The sequence below is a fragment of the Chelon labrosus genome (assembly GCF_963514085.1).
Source record: "Chelon labrosus genome assembly, chromosome: 20".
In the NCBI taxonomy this organism is placed as follows: domain Eukaryota; kingdom Metazoa; phylum Chordata; class Actinopteri; order Mugiliformes; family Mugilidae; genus Chelon; species Chelon labrosus.
The window spans coordinates 17,172,625-17,187,849 of NC_140353.1; the positions used below are offsets into that span (position 1 = coordinate 17,172,625).

General features: G+C 43.4%; 3 protein-coding genes across 5 annotated transcripts; all 3 read left to right on the top strand.

The window, feature by feature from the left end:
- Window positions 1–1,316: 1,316 nt before the first annotated feature.
- On the top strand, window positions 1,317–7,081 carry gale (UDP-galactose-4-epimerase). 3 transcript variants are annotated; one of them, XM_084569686.1, is made up of 11 exons: window positions 1,317–1,501; window positions 2,287–2,416; window positions 2,573–2,688; window positions 5,035–5,148; window positions 5,437–5,613; window positions 5,699–5,812; window positions 5,900–5,966; window positions 6,046–6,131; window positions 6,209–6,286; window positions 6,509–6,623; window positions 6,709–7,081. In XM_084569686.1, the coding sequence occupies exons 2-11, from the start codon at window positions 2,296–2,298 to the stop codon at window positions 6,771–6,773; spliced, it is 1,053 nt and encodes a 350-aa protein (XP_084425812.1). In that variant the 5' UTR covers window positions 1,317–1,501; window positions 2,287–2,295; the 3' UTR covers window positions 6,774–7,081. The 3 variants fall into 3 exon arrangements, with proteins under 3 accessions (XP_084425812.1, XP_084425811.1, XP_084425813.1); XM_084569685.1 differs by having other exon boundaries at window positions 1,320–1,501; window positions 2,284–2,416; XM_084569687.1 differs by having other exon boundaries at window positions 1,321–1,501; window positions 2,284–2,416; window positions 2,576–2,688.
- A 146-nt stretch (window positions 7,082–7,227) lies between these two features.
- Window positions 7,228–11,428, top strand: zbtb8a (zinc finger and BTB domain containing 8A). The gene is made up of 4 exons (XM_084569684.1): window positions 7,228–7,570; window positions 8,902–9,773; window positions 9,911–10,080; window positions 10,234–11,428. Exons 1-4 carry the CDS (start codon window positions 7,506–7,508, stop codon window positions 10,549–10,551), a joined length of 1,425 nt encoding a protein of 474 aa, XP_084425810.1. The 5' UTR covers window positions 7,228–7,505; the 3' UTR covers window positions 10,552–11,428.
- Window positions 11,429–11,809: 381 nt separating this feature from the next.
- On the top strand, window positions 11,810–14,910 carry hmgcl (3-hydroxy-3-methylglutaryl-CoA lyase). The gene is made up of 9 exons (XM_084569689.1): window positions 11,810–12,302; window positions 12,521–12,604; window positions 12,756–12,863; window positions 13,004–13,099; window positions 13,235–13,383; window positions 13,478–13,541; window positions 13,642–13,830; window positions 13,933–14,058; window positions 14,199–14,910. The coding sequence occupies exons 1-9, from the start codon at window positions 12,207–12,209 to the stop codon at window positions 14,298–14,300; spliced, it is 1,014 nt and encodes a 337-aa protein (XP_084425815.1). The 5' UTR covers window positions 11,810–12,206; the 3' UTR covers window positions 14,301–14,910.
- Window positions 14,911–15,225: the final 315 nt, after the last annotated feature.

Sequence of the window (15,225 nt, forward strand, 5' to 3'; positions counted from 1 at the left end):
TTCATCATTGTCTCTTGAGATTAGGAATAAAATAAAATTGTGATCGTGTGTGTTTTTGTTACATAACATATGTAAACTATTTTTATTTTGGTGACAATGTTCGGTTTATTTTGAAATGGCGTCAGAAAAGGTGGTAATACACTTGATCATTTTGGAGGATGTAGTTTTTGAAGCTATTAAACTGAATTGAATTAAACATTAAAATTACTTTGCTTAGCCCACTGACTAAAATGGGGTTGTCAAAATAATAGAAACATGTTGTCAATACAACACATGTGTCAGTATAACACAACACACTTCAATAGTTCTACAAACAGCCTCCAAAATGAAAGGTTGTTATTTTAAGCAAATGCTGAATACCATAACCTTCTACAAAAACAGTCCTGCACTAAAGCCTGGCTTCATAAAGGTTATGGTATTCAGGATTTGTTTCAAATATCTGACAGAACCAGAACACACGTGTTTCTATTATTGTGATAACCCCATTTTAGTCAGTGGGCTAGGCTGAATAACCAAAAACATGTTAGTGTTTAATTCAGCGCAGTTTAACCACAAACTACATCCTTTACAATGATCATACCCTTTGAATCACATCCTTTCTTACACCATTTCAACATAAACTTCTATCATTCTATCAGTCTTGAATGGGATTTAGTGCAGGACTGTTGTGTGGGAGTGCAAAGGTTTTCACTAGAGTAGCCTCCCTAATGTTTTGGCCGGAATCAAATTCCATGTATGTGTGTGTGGGCATATATTGCAAAATGAAGTTGTTTCTGATTCTTATGTGGACATCAACATTTTTTGATTTTTAGATGTAACACCTTTTACACAAAAGTTGGATTGAATGGTAAAGTCCACTTTTCTAGTTGCTAGAACTGGTGCATATGGCTTCAATTTATTTTTATTTTTTTTATTTTTTTCCTGTAACGTGGCACTTTTTCTCTGACATCCGGTATGGTTCGGACGGTGCACAGAGGTGAGTGCTGAGGACAAACACCCCTCTGTTTGACTGGTCAAAGGTGTGTATTTGTACTGTGGCGGTGTCTGACGTCGTGGCATGAGAGGCGTCACTACGGCTCTGAGAGTACCGGCAATGTGCGGCTCGATTCCGTTTGACGTTTCAAAATAAAAATCTGAATCGCATCAATATTACCAGGTCAGTCTTCAGCCATGGTTATCATAGATAGCTTTACATGACTTTGGCAGCAGGATTGCGTTACTTCAAACTAATGTGAATTTAATGTCGCGTGTTGCCGATTCAGAAACGTCTGTACTTTGTTTTGAAGGAACGCGGAACAGGAAGTCACGCGCTTGTCATTCACTCAAGGCTATTCCACGTTACACAGGAAGTAAAGAAATGTTTAAAGGAGAGAAGGGAAGATTCCCCGTAATAAACTGACATATAAGTATTTTACCACACTGTCTTTCTTGGTGACTCGTGACCAGATTTACCGATAGACTCTGCCTGGAACGACAGCTGACACTCTTAAAGGGACACACTGTGAGTATTTCACAACCTCATTCATAGCTACAGAATGATATTGTCTCATTCTGCCAGTTCGTCGGTGAAAGTAAGTTCTCAGTCACTCAGGTCACTGTATATCCAAAAAAACAAAAAACAAAAGGCAACTGGACTTGTAGAGGACTTCTACAAGTCCAGCTGCCTTTCTTGAGCCTTTTTTGGATATTCTGCTAGTTTGTCACCAGAAGTTGGACTTTTGGTTATTTAGTCCTGAGTTTTGACAGTACTCACTCATATATGCATTTATTTTAAATGTATAGTCTTGTATTCAAATTCCAAGCTGAGAAGTGAAGCAGAAAGAGTGTGAGGATGTATTGTGAATGACATGCTGGGTATGCTTTAACAGCTTACTGTCATGGACCACTAAATAGTGACCTGTCCTGGGCTGAGAGGTAGAATGTAAAAGACTATTAAACAATACAGCTTTATTATGCTATCCATGAGGAGCTGGTTTCCTTTGAAAGATAAAATTAGAACACAACAATGAAAAGATGCAATTACTGACGCTGTAACAGTTTCATGCGGACAGACAGGTTCAAACCTGCTGACGTAGGACAGTACAGGTGAGTCATGAACCTGTCAATGAGAGTGGACAAACATTTTGGGTGTGTTCGAAGACGCTCAGGCAAAAGGAGATCCTGCTTTTCTGGAGCAGCTTAAGTGGTTTGCTTCTGCTCAGACTAAGAGGTGCATCATCCAAAGAAGCGACGGGGTTGTTAGTAGAGGGCTGATTGAATGAACTGACTGTCTTTAACATGCAGCAGGACCAAAAAATGGCAGAGACGGTGTTGGTCACAGGTGGAGCCGGCTACATCGGGAGTCACTGTGTGGTGGAGCTCATTGAAGCAGGTTACAAGCCGGTCGTAGTAGATAACTTCAGTAACGCTGTACGAGGTAAGATGGATTACAGGACACACAGGCTACTGGATAACTTTGCACGTCATTATAAAATTGCCAGTTCCAAGCGTGTTTGTTTAGTGCAGTATTACTTAGATCTTGTGTTACTTTCTGTGTGTGTGTGTGTGTGTCTACGTCTTGATATGGATGGAGGAGAGGGTAATGTGGCAGAGAGCATTCGGAGGATAGAGAAGCATCTGGGCACCAGCATTGAGTTTCACGATCTGGATCTTCTGGATCGACCCGGTTTGGAAAAACTCTTCAAAAAGGTCAGAAAGTTAATTTAATCACCTCATTAGAGCTGAACCAAATAGGCTGCTTATTGTCCATCAATCAACAGCAAATCTACATCTGTAGCCACTTTGTTCCCAGATCGAAAGATTTTGATGTGAAAACTGAACGTGGTAAGATAAAACAAAGAATTTCATTATGCGAGCATGACTTTTGGGAAAATAGTGTTAGCCCACACAAAACATGTGCATATTACTTCTAGCAGCAGCAAAATAGGGTCACTGTATCACATCAATGAGAACAAACAGACAATATCTGCTGGAAGCTGCTGGACATGTTCTACCAGACTATCGTTGCCAGTGCCCTCTTCTACACTGTGGTGTGCTGAGAAGGCAGCACTAAGAAGAAAGGCACCTCGCAGCTGGACAAACTGATAAAGAAGGTGGGATCTCTGGTAGAGGCAGAGCTGAAGCCCCTGACATCAGTGGCAGATGTGAGGACCTTGAACAAAATCCAGTCCGTTATGAACAATGTCCACCACCCTCTACATGACACCATAGTCAGGAAGGGAAGGCTGCTGTCTCCTGTCTCTGTCCTGCTCCATTGACAGGTTGAGGAGGTTGTTTGTCCCTCAGGCCATACAACTTTACAACAATTTTTTTTACACAGTATTATATGTATATATATTTATATATAATTATATAACTTAAATATCTTTCATATCTGTTTCTATGTGATTAAGCTACTGGAGACCGAATTTCCCTCGGGATAAATAAAGTATCAATCTATTATTTATATATCTATCTATCTATCTATACTACAAAACAAATGAGCCACAGAGAGAGTCCATCTCTATCTAGAATACTTAATGCCATAAATTGAAACAAGAAACAAAACACAGTATCATTACGACATTACAAAAGCTCTATTTGAAACGTGATATTATGTAAAGCTTAAGGTTCAAGTCCTCACCCATTACCAAAAGTCTGAGAGTATCTAGTTCAGTAATGCATTATACTTCATGCTTCAATACCTTTAGTCTGCCTTCTCATCTGGAAATCTGAACTTTCTTAATTCCAGTATACCAGTAGGAAGTCACCTGCGTAACATGATAGGCAACAGGATTGATCGTTGTTCGCATTTTTCACAACAGCACGATGTTCTGCCTTTTAAGATAAGCCGTGCCCCTTATGAATAAATCAATGCAGAGGTAATTAGTGCATGTGGGAATTGACCCTTTTTCTTACTGTACGTTTGTGAAACTTAATTCCCTGCACAAAAGAGACCAAACAACTGGTGTGTGCTGCCTTAAACTCATCTAATGAACTAAACCGGGCCATCAATTAAATTCACCTGTTATTTTGGGGACAATAATATGATTCCTAAGTGTTTGCAGACTGCTGGCCACCATAAATACTCAAATCTCAGTTAACATAGGTAGGTGATATACACTGTCTGGTCTCTAATATTTTGTTGGACTGTTGGCCTTTAGTTTTGATTACAGCACACATTTGCTGTGGCATTGTTTCGATAAACTTCTGCAATGTCACCAGATTTATTTCCATCAAGTGTTGAATTAATTTTTCACCAAGATCTTGTAATGATAATGTGAGAGTCTGACCACTGCACAAACCTTCTTCAGCACATCCCAAAGATTCTCAATGGGGTTAAGGTCTGGACTCTGTGGCCAATCCATGTGTGAAAATGATGTCTCATGCTCCCTGAACCGCTCTTTCACAATTTGAGCCTGATGAATCCTGGCATTGTCATCTTGGAATATGCCCGTGCCATCAGGAAAGAAAAAATCCATTGATGGAATAACCTGGTCATTCAGTATATTCAGGTAGTCAGCTGACCTCATTCTTGACCTTGACCACGCAACCTTCTTCCATTGCCTCAGAGTCCAATCTTTATGCTCCCTAGCAAACTGAAGCCTTTTTTTCCAGTTAGCCTCACTGATCAGTGGTTTTCTTAAGGATACACAGCTGTTCAGTCCCAATCCCTTGAGTTCTCTTCGCATTGTAGGTGTGGAAATGCTCTTACTTTCACTATCAAACATAGCCCTGACTTCTACTGTTGTCTTTATTCGATTTGATTTCACCAAACCTTTAAGTGATTGCTAATCACCATCAATCAGGATTTTTATCCGACCACATTTCTTCCTCAAAGACAATGGTTCCTCACTATCCTTCTAGTTTTGAATAATGCGTTGGACAGTTCTTAACCCAATTTAGGCTCATACCTATTTGCTTAGTTAAATCTGGGTGTCAACTTTTTTTTTGGCCGGACAGTGTGGTATTATAGCATGCTGTTCATATGGACTTCTTCTGTGTCCATCCATATCCATCTTACATATGTAACTGTACAGTGTATCTGTGTTGCAGCATTCTTTCAGTGCTGTGATGCACTTTGCTGGCCTGAAAGCAGTGGGCGAGTCGGTGGAGCAGCCGCTACGCTACTACAGAGTCAACCTAACCGCCTCCTTAAACCTGCTTGAGGTCAGTCTCAACTTTTATCCTCTGGTCTTAAACCTCTAGTCCTCTATTTAATCTGCACTCTTCATTCCAGTCTTCACTCTGAACTCATCATGTGTACTAATCTTTGAGTATGCAATGGCAAGCGCTGACTAATTCTAACATTGCACCCTGAGTTGTGTGGAGCTCACCGTGTCTGCCTTTATCCTTACTGCTTAGTTGAAGTGCGTGTGTGTGTGCTGTGGACAGCTGTCTTGCATGACGCTGACAGGACATGTATGCCATCTTTGTGTGCATCTACATGTGTCTCAGGTGATGCAGGCTCACAAAGTGAAAAATATAGTCTTCAGCAGCTCAGCCACGGTGTATGGAGACCCCAAGTACCTTCCTATCGACGAGCAGCACCCCACAGGGGGCTGCACCAACCCCTATGGCAAGAGCAAGTACTTCATAGAGGAGATGATCAAGGATCACTGTAAAGCTGAGAAGGTGCTAATCGAAAGGTTGAAACACATTCAGCGATACCCTCACTTACACCATTCAAGATGTCTAATTATTGCATCTCTGTCAACAGGACTGGAATGCAGTGCTGCTGCGATATTTCAACCCAATCGGAGCTCATTCCTCTGGTCTGATAGGAGAGGACCCTCAGGGCATCCCTAACAACCTGCTGCCATATGTTGCCCAGGTACTCAAAGTCTCTTTACCAAATCAGAGAGACTTTAAGAATGCACATCCTACTTTACGCCATTTGCTTAATTTATGATCCTCTCAGGTTGCAATTGGGAGAAGAACGTGTCTGAGTGTGTTTGGAAATGACTATGACACAGTCGATGGCACAGGTAACTGCAGTGGCCAGGATTTAATTTAAAACACCTTTAAAAGGAAAGTTCTTAATAAGAGATCTTTCTCTCATTTTAGGTGTGCGAGATTACATCCATGTCGTAGATCTGGCAAAGGGACACATAGCGGCCCTGAAGAAGCTGAAGAACAACTGCGGGTGCAAGGTACGTTTGAGAATTTGAAACACATTTTCTGACCATGTGTGCCTCTTATTGGTGCATCATTGTGTTTGTGTGTTTAGGCTTACAACCTGGGAACAGGAAAAGGCTACTCCGTGCTCCAGATGGTGAAAGCCATGGAGAAGGCATCAGGGAAAGAGGTGAGTCACAGAAAAGCTCCTTTTCCTCTCAAGAGAATTTAAAATCTGTGTTTGTATTGTGTCACCTGAGAGCGATTGAAGTGCCTTGGAGCATTATGCTACGATATTCCGTGAGACAGCATGAACACGCTGACTATGAGGATGACTTTTGATCTACTTCTTTTGTTATTTACACAAACCACTCGTTGTTTCTTGTTACTTAAAATAATGTGTCTTTGTTAGATTGCATACAAGATCGCCCCTCGTAGGAGTGGAGACATAGCATCCTGCTATGCTGACCCTCGTCTAGCTGAGAAGGAGCTGGGCTGGAATACTAAATTCGAATTGGAAAGAATGTGTAAGGACACACAAACCGCACGAGCTGCTGTTTAATTGTACCTGTAACAAAACTCATGATTTACAGTGTTCTGTTTTTACCGTAGGTGAGGATCTATGGCGCTGGCAGTCCATGAACCCCACCGGCTTTTCCAACGGCACCACCTCTTGATGTTGTTTCAAACCTCATTTGAAATCACATGGCCAAAGCGAACCATCTACTTCCTAATCTTTCAAAAAAAAAATCAAAAGAATCTGAAATCTCAATGTTTAACCCATTTAATTTTCTATTCAATTCATATATTAATGGTTACCCTGTTTACTCTGGAAGAAAATATATTTTGTTTTCTTTGGGCTTTTATTTTACAATTAACATGGATGGACTGATCTGTGTACTATAACAATGGAAGAATAAATTAATTTTCTTACTGAAGAAATTGTTTCAAATGATTGTGAATAAAGGAGGTTGACCTCGTGAGATGAAAATGTGAGAACATTAGATAAAACACAAACACCTGTAAATGTGATGAGGTTGTTTTAAAGTCACTATCAAGCAACACATGAAAAATGTTTACATGAGGCCATGCAAAGGCAGATTTCTACCTGTACTGTAAGGTCAGCACAATGAACCCCTGCAGAAATTTTGTAGAAATATTGCTCAGTTTAGAGAGAGGTATCCTGTGTTTAATATTCTGATCATACTGTACATTTAAACGGGGCGCTGGGGCTTTAAATGGCTCCTTGAACCCTCGGGCACCCAGTTAATAAACACCCACGTCAGCACAGTGATCCACTCTCTCTAACCGGGTTTCGGTCTTTAGGGCTGAGCAGGAAGTGCCTGACTGTGGACCCTGGACGAGAGAAAAAAAAAAAGGAGCAGAGGGTGGAAAAAAGGAAATTAAAAATGGATATGGTGGCTGACTTGGGGGCGAGTCGACTCTATCGGGCGCCGGGTGAATCGAGTCACCAGTGAGTATCGATGGATTTTGTCAAAGGGGGGGTATCACGGCGTGGGGCGTAAGCGGGTCCTGTCGACATCTCGCGCCTGGGAAGGAGTCGCTCGCTCTGGGCAGCAGGCAAATCCTCCCCGCTGCTCGCTGCGCTCCGGACCTCCGGCGAGAAGTGTGGGGATGCGGGGGGGGTGGGGTGGTCTTGAGGATGAAAACGGGCGTATTAGCGCGTCACATCCCCGGACTGATACACAACGCGAATATATTTCTGTATCAGCTCAGTTGCAGGAGGTTTGTGTCTGTTTTTCTATTGTGTGCTCTGCTGTCGCCTGAAGTGGGCGTCGCTCCAGGACAGGCTGGGCTGCTCCGGTGCGCCGCTGCCCGCTTTTCTCTCGCAGGACTGCGGCGCTCTCTCGTCGTTTTGTAGGTCGAACGGTGTCTGAATGAACGGAGAATAGGTCGGTTGAGATACGGGACTTGGTTTGGTTTGACATTAAAGGCACCGCGGAGTCTTGAGGCGGGCGGGCGTTGCACCGTGCGGGCGCTGCGCAGCCTCTCCCTCACATCACAGATCTTATAAAAAAAAAAAAAAAAAAAACGAATGAGCGTTAATTCAGAGCACTTGGTGTCCGAGTAGGGTACTATCAAATATAAGACATGTTCTGAAAATGAGGTTGCTGCAGATTTTTATTTTATTTTTTATTTTTTGGATCTCATCTGGACAGCCGTGTCCGGTCGCAAGTCTTTTATTTTCTCTCATCTTCCCAGCAGCATGATGCGTTTGAGACATCTGGGATTTCTTTGGGGTTTTAGCTCTCAGCGATGATTAAAGGTTTTGTCACCCGATGCTCCCTCACTGGAGTCGGGTGTAGCCCATTAGAAGATGATTTTGATTGAAGGGTCGTTCAGCAAATCACAATGCAGGAGGAAGTCAGGAGGGCCGGGCCTTCTGCGGAGCTGGAGATAGTCCACTTCAGAGACAAAGATGCGGTAATTGACAGCTACATCAATGGGGTGTTATTGGTGTGTTGTGTGGCAGTGTGACCTGCAGTTAATATTTGATCAGTATTTATCAGACTAAGATGTCACAAGTCCAGGAAGTCTTATGAATGACTGTCAGTGTTCCCTCCTTAAATAATACATAAAAGCCTGAACTGATATATTATATGTGCATATTTCCTGATGTCATCTTAATGGCCCTGACATTAGGAACTTACAAGTGTCTCAGTTACAGTAATGAGTGTCTGGTGAGGTCTCCAAGACTTCTATGATTTGTCACTTTCTTTCAGAACAAGTCAGTCAGTGCTGCATACACAGCCAGTGAGAGTGCTGTCATGTTGTCTCCTGCAGGCAGCCTCAGAGGTGGTTCAACACGGCCGACATCACAGTGTCTCACCAAAGCAACCTGCTGAAGCAGCTCAACCAGCAGCGCCGCCAGGAGCTGTTCTGTGACTGCAGTGTGCTGGTGGAGGGCCAGCTCTTCAGGGCCCACCGCAATGTCCTGTTCGCCAGCAGTGGCTACTTCCGCATGCTTCTGTCCCAGGGACCTGACGGGCTGCCCGACTCCGTCAACGCCACCTTCGACGTCTTCAGCCCCGAGACCTTCACCGTCATCCTGGATTTCATCTACTCCGGCCAGTTGGATCTCTCCAGCCACAATGTGATCGAGGTCATGTCCGCAGCCAGCTACCTGCAGATGAACAATGTCATCAACTACTGCAAGAACTTCATCAAATCCTCCTTGGACATCAGCGTGAAAGACGAAGACAGCGACCGCTGCCTCAGCTTGTCTGAGACTTGTAGCTTCACCAGCGTAGCAGGGGATGAGGCCGCGGAGCAACAGCAAGGCCCCTGCTCTGTCAGCCCACCGCCTGCGCTCTGGACCCGGGACAACTCCAGATCCCAGTCTAGCTTCATGGGGAAAGACCAAGACCAGGATTCCACGACCTCTGCCCTGAAGACTAATCCAAGCAGCCCCGCTAATGAGGTCGGGGCAGAGGCAGAGGACCTGCAGGACCCTCAGGACCCTCTGTACACCTTGCCTGGATCAGAGCGCCGGCGAGGAAAAGGGGGGACAAAGCGGAAAGCAACCTGCAGCACTCGCTCCAACCAGCACGAGGACTTGGACATTCAGGAGGCGAGGTCACAGAAGGCTGAAAAGGCAGAGGAGCTGTACGCCACTCTACCACAGATTGTTGGTGTCATCGGAAACTTTAATAAAGGTGCGTATGTGAGAAAATGTTTCACGAATTTGCATTCTTGGTTATAAACAGACTGGCATCAGTGTATCCCACATAAGAAGCCGTCTCTTTAGAAATGAAAAGCCTCATGTCTGAACCATTTCTCCTCCTTTGTGCAGACTCCAACCCTATCATGCGCTTCAAATGCCCCTTTTGCACACACACGGTGAAGAGGAAGGCAGATCTCAAACGTCACCTGCGCTGTCACACTGGAGAGAGGCCATACCCATGTCAGGCCTGCAATAAGCGCTTTACTCGCCTGGAGCATCTCCGCAGCCATTTTGAAACAGTAAGTTTATTTACAACCAGGAGGTGAGATCCAAAATTTGGATACACACAGCAACCAGAGCACAAGCAGTAATATAACAGCGAAGCGCTAAACGAAGTTGCATCAACATTTAATACATCTTCGCCTGCTCTTAAACTGCTTGTGTCTCCACAGATCCATCAAGCCAGGAAGCTGGTGTGCAGGAAGTGCAAGTGTCAGGTTACAGAGGAGACCGGTCATGTGGTGTGCGAGGGCACACGACGCTACCGCATGTGCACCGCCTGCATCCAGGAAGTGGGCTGTGACGACATGCCCATGGACAGTCTAGAGGGGTCCAATGAGGAGCCGGCCCTGTTGCTGGGCGTGGACGGGGAGGAGGAGGGCGACACCAAGAGGAGCTGGATGGTGAACGATGATGACGACCTGGCTGAAGACTCGGGGGCCGACCTCATTATCCAGCAAGTGGACGACAGCGACGAGGAGCTGCAGTGAAACGGGACCAAAGTGTGCGCGCGCAGATGCATGTCCGAATATTGACTATGTACGAGTGTGTTAAAGCCATGAAAGAGAATTTATGCACAAAATATGGGATCCACTTATGTATATACGCACATTTATGATATATTAGTTGTCTATTAGTTAAAGGAAACTGCTTAATCTTGGACTTACGTTGACATTTATGACGAAATGTAAAGCTTTTTTAAGGTTCGTCAAGATATGCTGTATCCAAAGCATGCATATTCACTGTTTCCTTTGCTTCAGTTGTGGTTGTATGATAACATTTCCAATAAGTGTTGTTTTCATGTGCATGAAAGAGCACCACACCTTTGCTGCTTATAAGGATTTTCTGCTAGCACTTGAAGGACAGAGTGATGCTCCATGAGTTTTCTAGTCTCTGTGGGGAAAAGTAGGAGCAGACTTTTTTTTCAGTGTCACGGTTATCCAAAAAAGGTTTCAAAAAGGCAACTGGACTTGTAGAGTTTTTTTGAGCTACTCGGATGAGTGGTGAAACGTCTTCTCAAAAAAACCCTACAAGTCCAGTTGCCTCTTTAAAACCCTTTTTGGATATACCACGACCTGGACGACTGAGAACCTTCACAGACACAGTGTCATGGTTGCTTTGGTCATGATGTGCACTATGATACAAACACAATTCTAATTTATTTCTTGTTGTTGTTGCTTTGTTTTTTACTTTTTGACACATTAAAGATATTTTTATACATTTGTTTCTGAGTCTTTTATCATGAACATGGAGGAAATAACCAAATGAAGTTATTCACTAACAAGACCCCGCCTTAACTGATGCAAGGATGTTAATTAGATGACAGAACCCAAGTGACAGAACGATGGAGGGATAAGAGGGAAAGGGATGATTGATGTCAAAGGCAGAGATGGAAAATGCAAAGGAACCCAGGGAGGGTCGCATCTCAGGAAGCCTCAGGTCCCTGACCTGCAGGTTTCACTAATGAAAGAGGAAGCACAAAAAAAGAGGAGGGCAGAGTGCTGAGAACTATGATGAACACACAGAGAGAGAGGGGTTACACACACCTTTATATGTAAACACAGGAAATAGAGTTAAATAAGTTCTGGTCTTGCTTCTCAACCTGTGTTATAATAATTTAAGAAGTGTATATGGGGGTTACAATCAATTCTTATCAAATCAAATAATGCAACAGCAGTACACTAGAGCAGTAAAGTAAAAAATTTTTTTTTTTTTTAATATTTGTTATTTATACTTGTCTTGAAATTAAAATGTTATTGTGGGCTTTCTTTTGGAAACCTTTTCCTGTGTGAATAAAAATGGTCTCATTAAAATCATACAATTAATTTAGGGCCTCAGCTGTAAAGGGGCACACATAATTATATAACTCGCATCATATTTTTCAAAGCAACTCGTCTTAGAAATAATTAATACCAACTTTTTTTTCATCCTTTAACGATGATTATCGTCCGTGTAGCCATAGAAGTTTTCATTTTCAAATATACATTTAAAATGGGTTTAAATTCATTCCGATACTAATCCCCTGCCTGTAGGTGGCGCCCTGGCGGTGCTCTTCTTCTTCAGCTGTGTCGGCTCGGCGCTACTCCGCTGCTCCGCTGCTCCGCTTCCGGGGAAGGCGTGACGTCAGAAGAGAGGCAGAACCATCATGGCGGCCGTCCTGAAACTTGTCAACAGAAGCGTTTTGAGTTCAGCTATGGGTCAGCAGTACCTGTCGTTCAGCTCCGCGGCGAAAGTTAAATCGGTGAGTTTTCTTCTGCTTTTATTTTATCAGCCAGCAGGTTGTACTGGGCGCGTTTTGCCGACAACAATGGCGGCTGTGTTTGCATGCTAGCTGTTAGCGTCCTCTACTGACGTTAGGTAACCGAGGAAGTTAGATGGTTAGTTAGCTATTTGTTTAGTTTTTGTCGGCTATTTCTAATTTAACGCTGTTTGTCACTTCTATGTTCCTGTGTGTTCTAGCCTGGTGTAAGAGCAGGTCAAGCTCTGCCAGCGAAGGTGAAAATAGTGGAAGTGGGTCCCAGAGATGGTCTTCAAAATGAGAAGGTAATATTATGCTATAATGATGTTTAGCCTTTAAACCTGCTCATTGTTATTATTATTGTTATTAATATAGCATAGCTGAGAAGAAACCGTCATGAGTTATGGTCTGTCAGCGTGTGTCTTCATCTTGTTGTGTTATTGTTTCCATTTACAGACTATTGTACCGACAGAGGCTAAAGTTAATTTGATCAACATGTTGTCAGAATCTGGGCTTTCGGTCATTGAGGCCACCAGCTTTGTGTCTCCAAAATGGGTCCCACAGGTGAGTAGGTTTCCCTCAGGGGTATTCATATGGAACGTGCTGACGCAACCCTCTGAGGGCTACACAGAAACTGCAGTGTTCAGGAATGAATGCGGTCTGTTTTCTTTGGCGCTGACCGGTTTCTGTTGCCCACATGTCAGATGGCAGACCAGGTGGAGGTGATGAAAGGCATCAGTAAGAAACCAGGAGTCTCTTATCCAGTCCTCGCCCCCAACCTCAAAGGTTTCCAGGCTGCTGTGAGTGTCAAACATATTTCATCACATTTTATCATCAGCTACATAGCTATACTGTCCAGCTTCTCTCGCTGAACTAGATACTTAAATGTTTCATAGCTCGGCTACACTTAAACAAGATGGTTATATTTACTGCAGGTGAAGGCAGGAGCATCAGAGGTGGCCATATTTGGGGCTGCGTCTGAACTGTTCAGTAAGAAGAACATAAACTGCTCAGTGGACGAGAGTTTACAGCGCTTTGACGAGGTTATGACGGCAGCTAAAGAGGCTGGTGTGCCAGTTAGAGGGTAAGATTACTGGCTTCCTTTCAGATGACTGCAAACCATTAAATCAACAGTTTTAATCTGTCTTGAGTCTCATTCACGTTTCCTGTCACCACAGTTATGTCTCGTGTGTCGTTGGGTGCCCGTATGAAGGAAAGGTGGCGCCTGAAAAAGTCGCTTATGTGAGTGCTGACATGATGCGTTACATATTATTTAAATGAGCAACAGTCTGTGTCGTTCTTGGACAAAAGTGCAAGTGGTGTAACCAGCGTTGTCTCACAGGTAGCTAAGCGTCTCTACTCCATGGGCTGCTATGAGATTTCTTTGGGGGACACCATCGGAGTAGGGACTCCCGGCAGCATGACCGCGATGCTGGAGGCAGTGAGCAGAGAGGTGCCACTCAGTGCCTTGGCTGTGCACTGCCATGACACCTACGGCCAGGCTCTGGCTAACATCCTGGTAGCCCTGCAGGTCCGACTCAATTCTGATTATAGTAATGTTTTTTAAATAACACAAATATATAATGGGATGTCCACAGTGATGATCTGATTTTTGATTTCTGTGTTTTTTTAGATGGGAATCAGTGTGGTGGACTCATCAGTAGCTGGACTGGGCGGCTGTCCCTATGCCCAGGGCGCCTCTGGGAACGTCGCAACTGAAGATGTAGTCTACATGCTGCACGGACTTGGGATCCAAACTGTAAGAAGCCACACTTTATTTTCGACACTCTCCGCACTTCTTTCGTCTATTTATTTACATAGTTTGGATTTTTTTTATGTGTGCATTGTGCGCTCTGAACTACTCAGATTTGACCCTTCAACTTTCTGCCCTCACCTCAGGGGGTGGACCTCTCAAAGCTGATGGATGCTGGCACTTACATCTGTCGGACCCTCAACAGAAAGACCAGCTCCAAAGTGGCACAGGCGTCCTGCAAGCTGTAGACAAAAAACGTGTTTCACAGACCACAACGTGGCCATGTAACCTGCAACCATCGTACATTCTGTCCTCCTTGTTTCAGTTCTAATTTAATTATGATTATTCTGTGATTTGTCCTCTTTAACAAATATTTAATATTTGATGATTGACCCTTCCCTCAGTTCACTACATGATAGCGTTGCTGAAATGGTGCCTTATGTAGGGTCAGTCCAATTATGCAGATCATATTTGTTTAAAACGATGCCTTCACTTGTTTTTTATACTGTACTCGACATTCTGGAAGTGGGTGAACCAACGTGAAGCACAGGCTTTGTTTATGATAATAAATTATTCCATAAAAATGTCCCTGGGATGGATAAACTCACTGCTGATGTCCACTATCACCCACTGCATGCAAGAGGTCAGTCTCCGCATGGATTGTTTTTACAGGAAGCATCGGTGGAAATCATTTGTCCTTGTGAACTTGGGCATTGTTCTGGCTCGTGTGGAAAATGTTACCTTTAATTTTTTATTTTCATGTAGTAGTTTTACTTTAACATGTTTATTTATTTTTAATTGTGACACTATAAATCCAACATGTATATACAGATTGGGAGATTTAAGAATAAATAATTATTTCTTAAATGAAATGTGTCGCTGATCATGATTTTCAGTATGAAATAAAGACTTAACTGTGTCTGTCTTCCATGTGGTCAGACACGTTTCGGTCAAAGTGAGTTGAAATTAGCGTTGACCGTAAAAAGGCAGATCCCTGAAGTGAGAGTTGAGTTTTTACAGCCTCCATAGTAACTTTGGGGTTTGCACAAATGATTCAGAATAAACAAACACTTTGCTGCACCTTTTTAAAACCTGACTGACGAGTCAGACGGGCCGACTGAGATTCTTAGTGGGCACTTGAGCACAACACCTACAAATATCCAACACAATCTG

Coding starts and splice junctions, on each gene's coding strand:
- zbtb8a (XM_084569684.1), top strand. CDS start 7,506: ATGGATATGGTGGCTGACTTGGGGGCGAGTCGACTCTATCGGGCGCCG. Junction 9,774..9,910: donor CATCGGAAACTTTAATAAAG/GTGCGTATGTGA, acceptor TCCTTTGTGCAG/ACTCCAACCCTATCATGCGC. Junction 10,081..10,233: donor TCCGCAGCCATTTTGAAACA/GTAAGTTTATTT, acceptor GTGTCTCCACAG/ATCCATCAAGCCAGGAAGCT.
- hmgcl (XM_084569689.1), top strand. CDS start 12,207: ATGGCGGCCGTCCTGAAACTTGTCAACAGAAGCGTTTTGAGTTCAGCT. Junction 12,605..12,755: donor ATGGTCTTCAAAATGAGAAG/GTAATATTATGC, acceptor TTCCATTTACAG/ACTATTGTACCGACAGAGGC. Junction 13,100..13,234: donor TCAAAGGTTTCCAGGCTGCT/GTGAGTGTCAAA, acceptor TATTTACTGCAG/GTGAAGGCAGGAGCATCAGA.
- gale (XM_084569686.1), top strand. CDS start 2,296: ATGGCAGAGACGGTGTTGGTCACAGGTGGAGCCGGCTACATCGGGAGT. Junction 6,132..6,208: donor AGAACAACTGCGGGTGCAAG/GTACGTTTGAGA, acceptor TTGTGTGTTTAG/GCTTACAACCTGGGAACAGG. Junction 6,287..6,508: donor AGAAGGCATCAGGGAAAGAG/GTGAGTCACAGA, acceptor TGTCTTTGTTAG/ATTGCATACAAGATCGCCCC.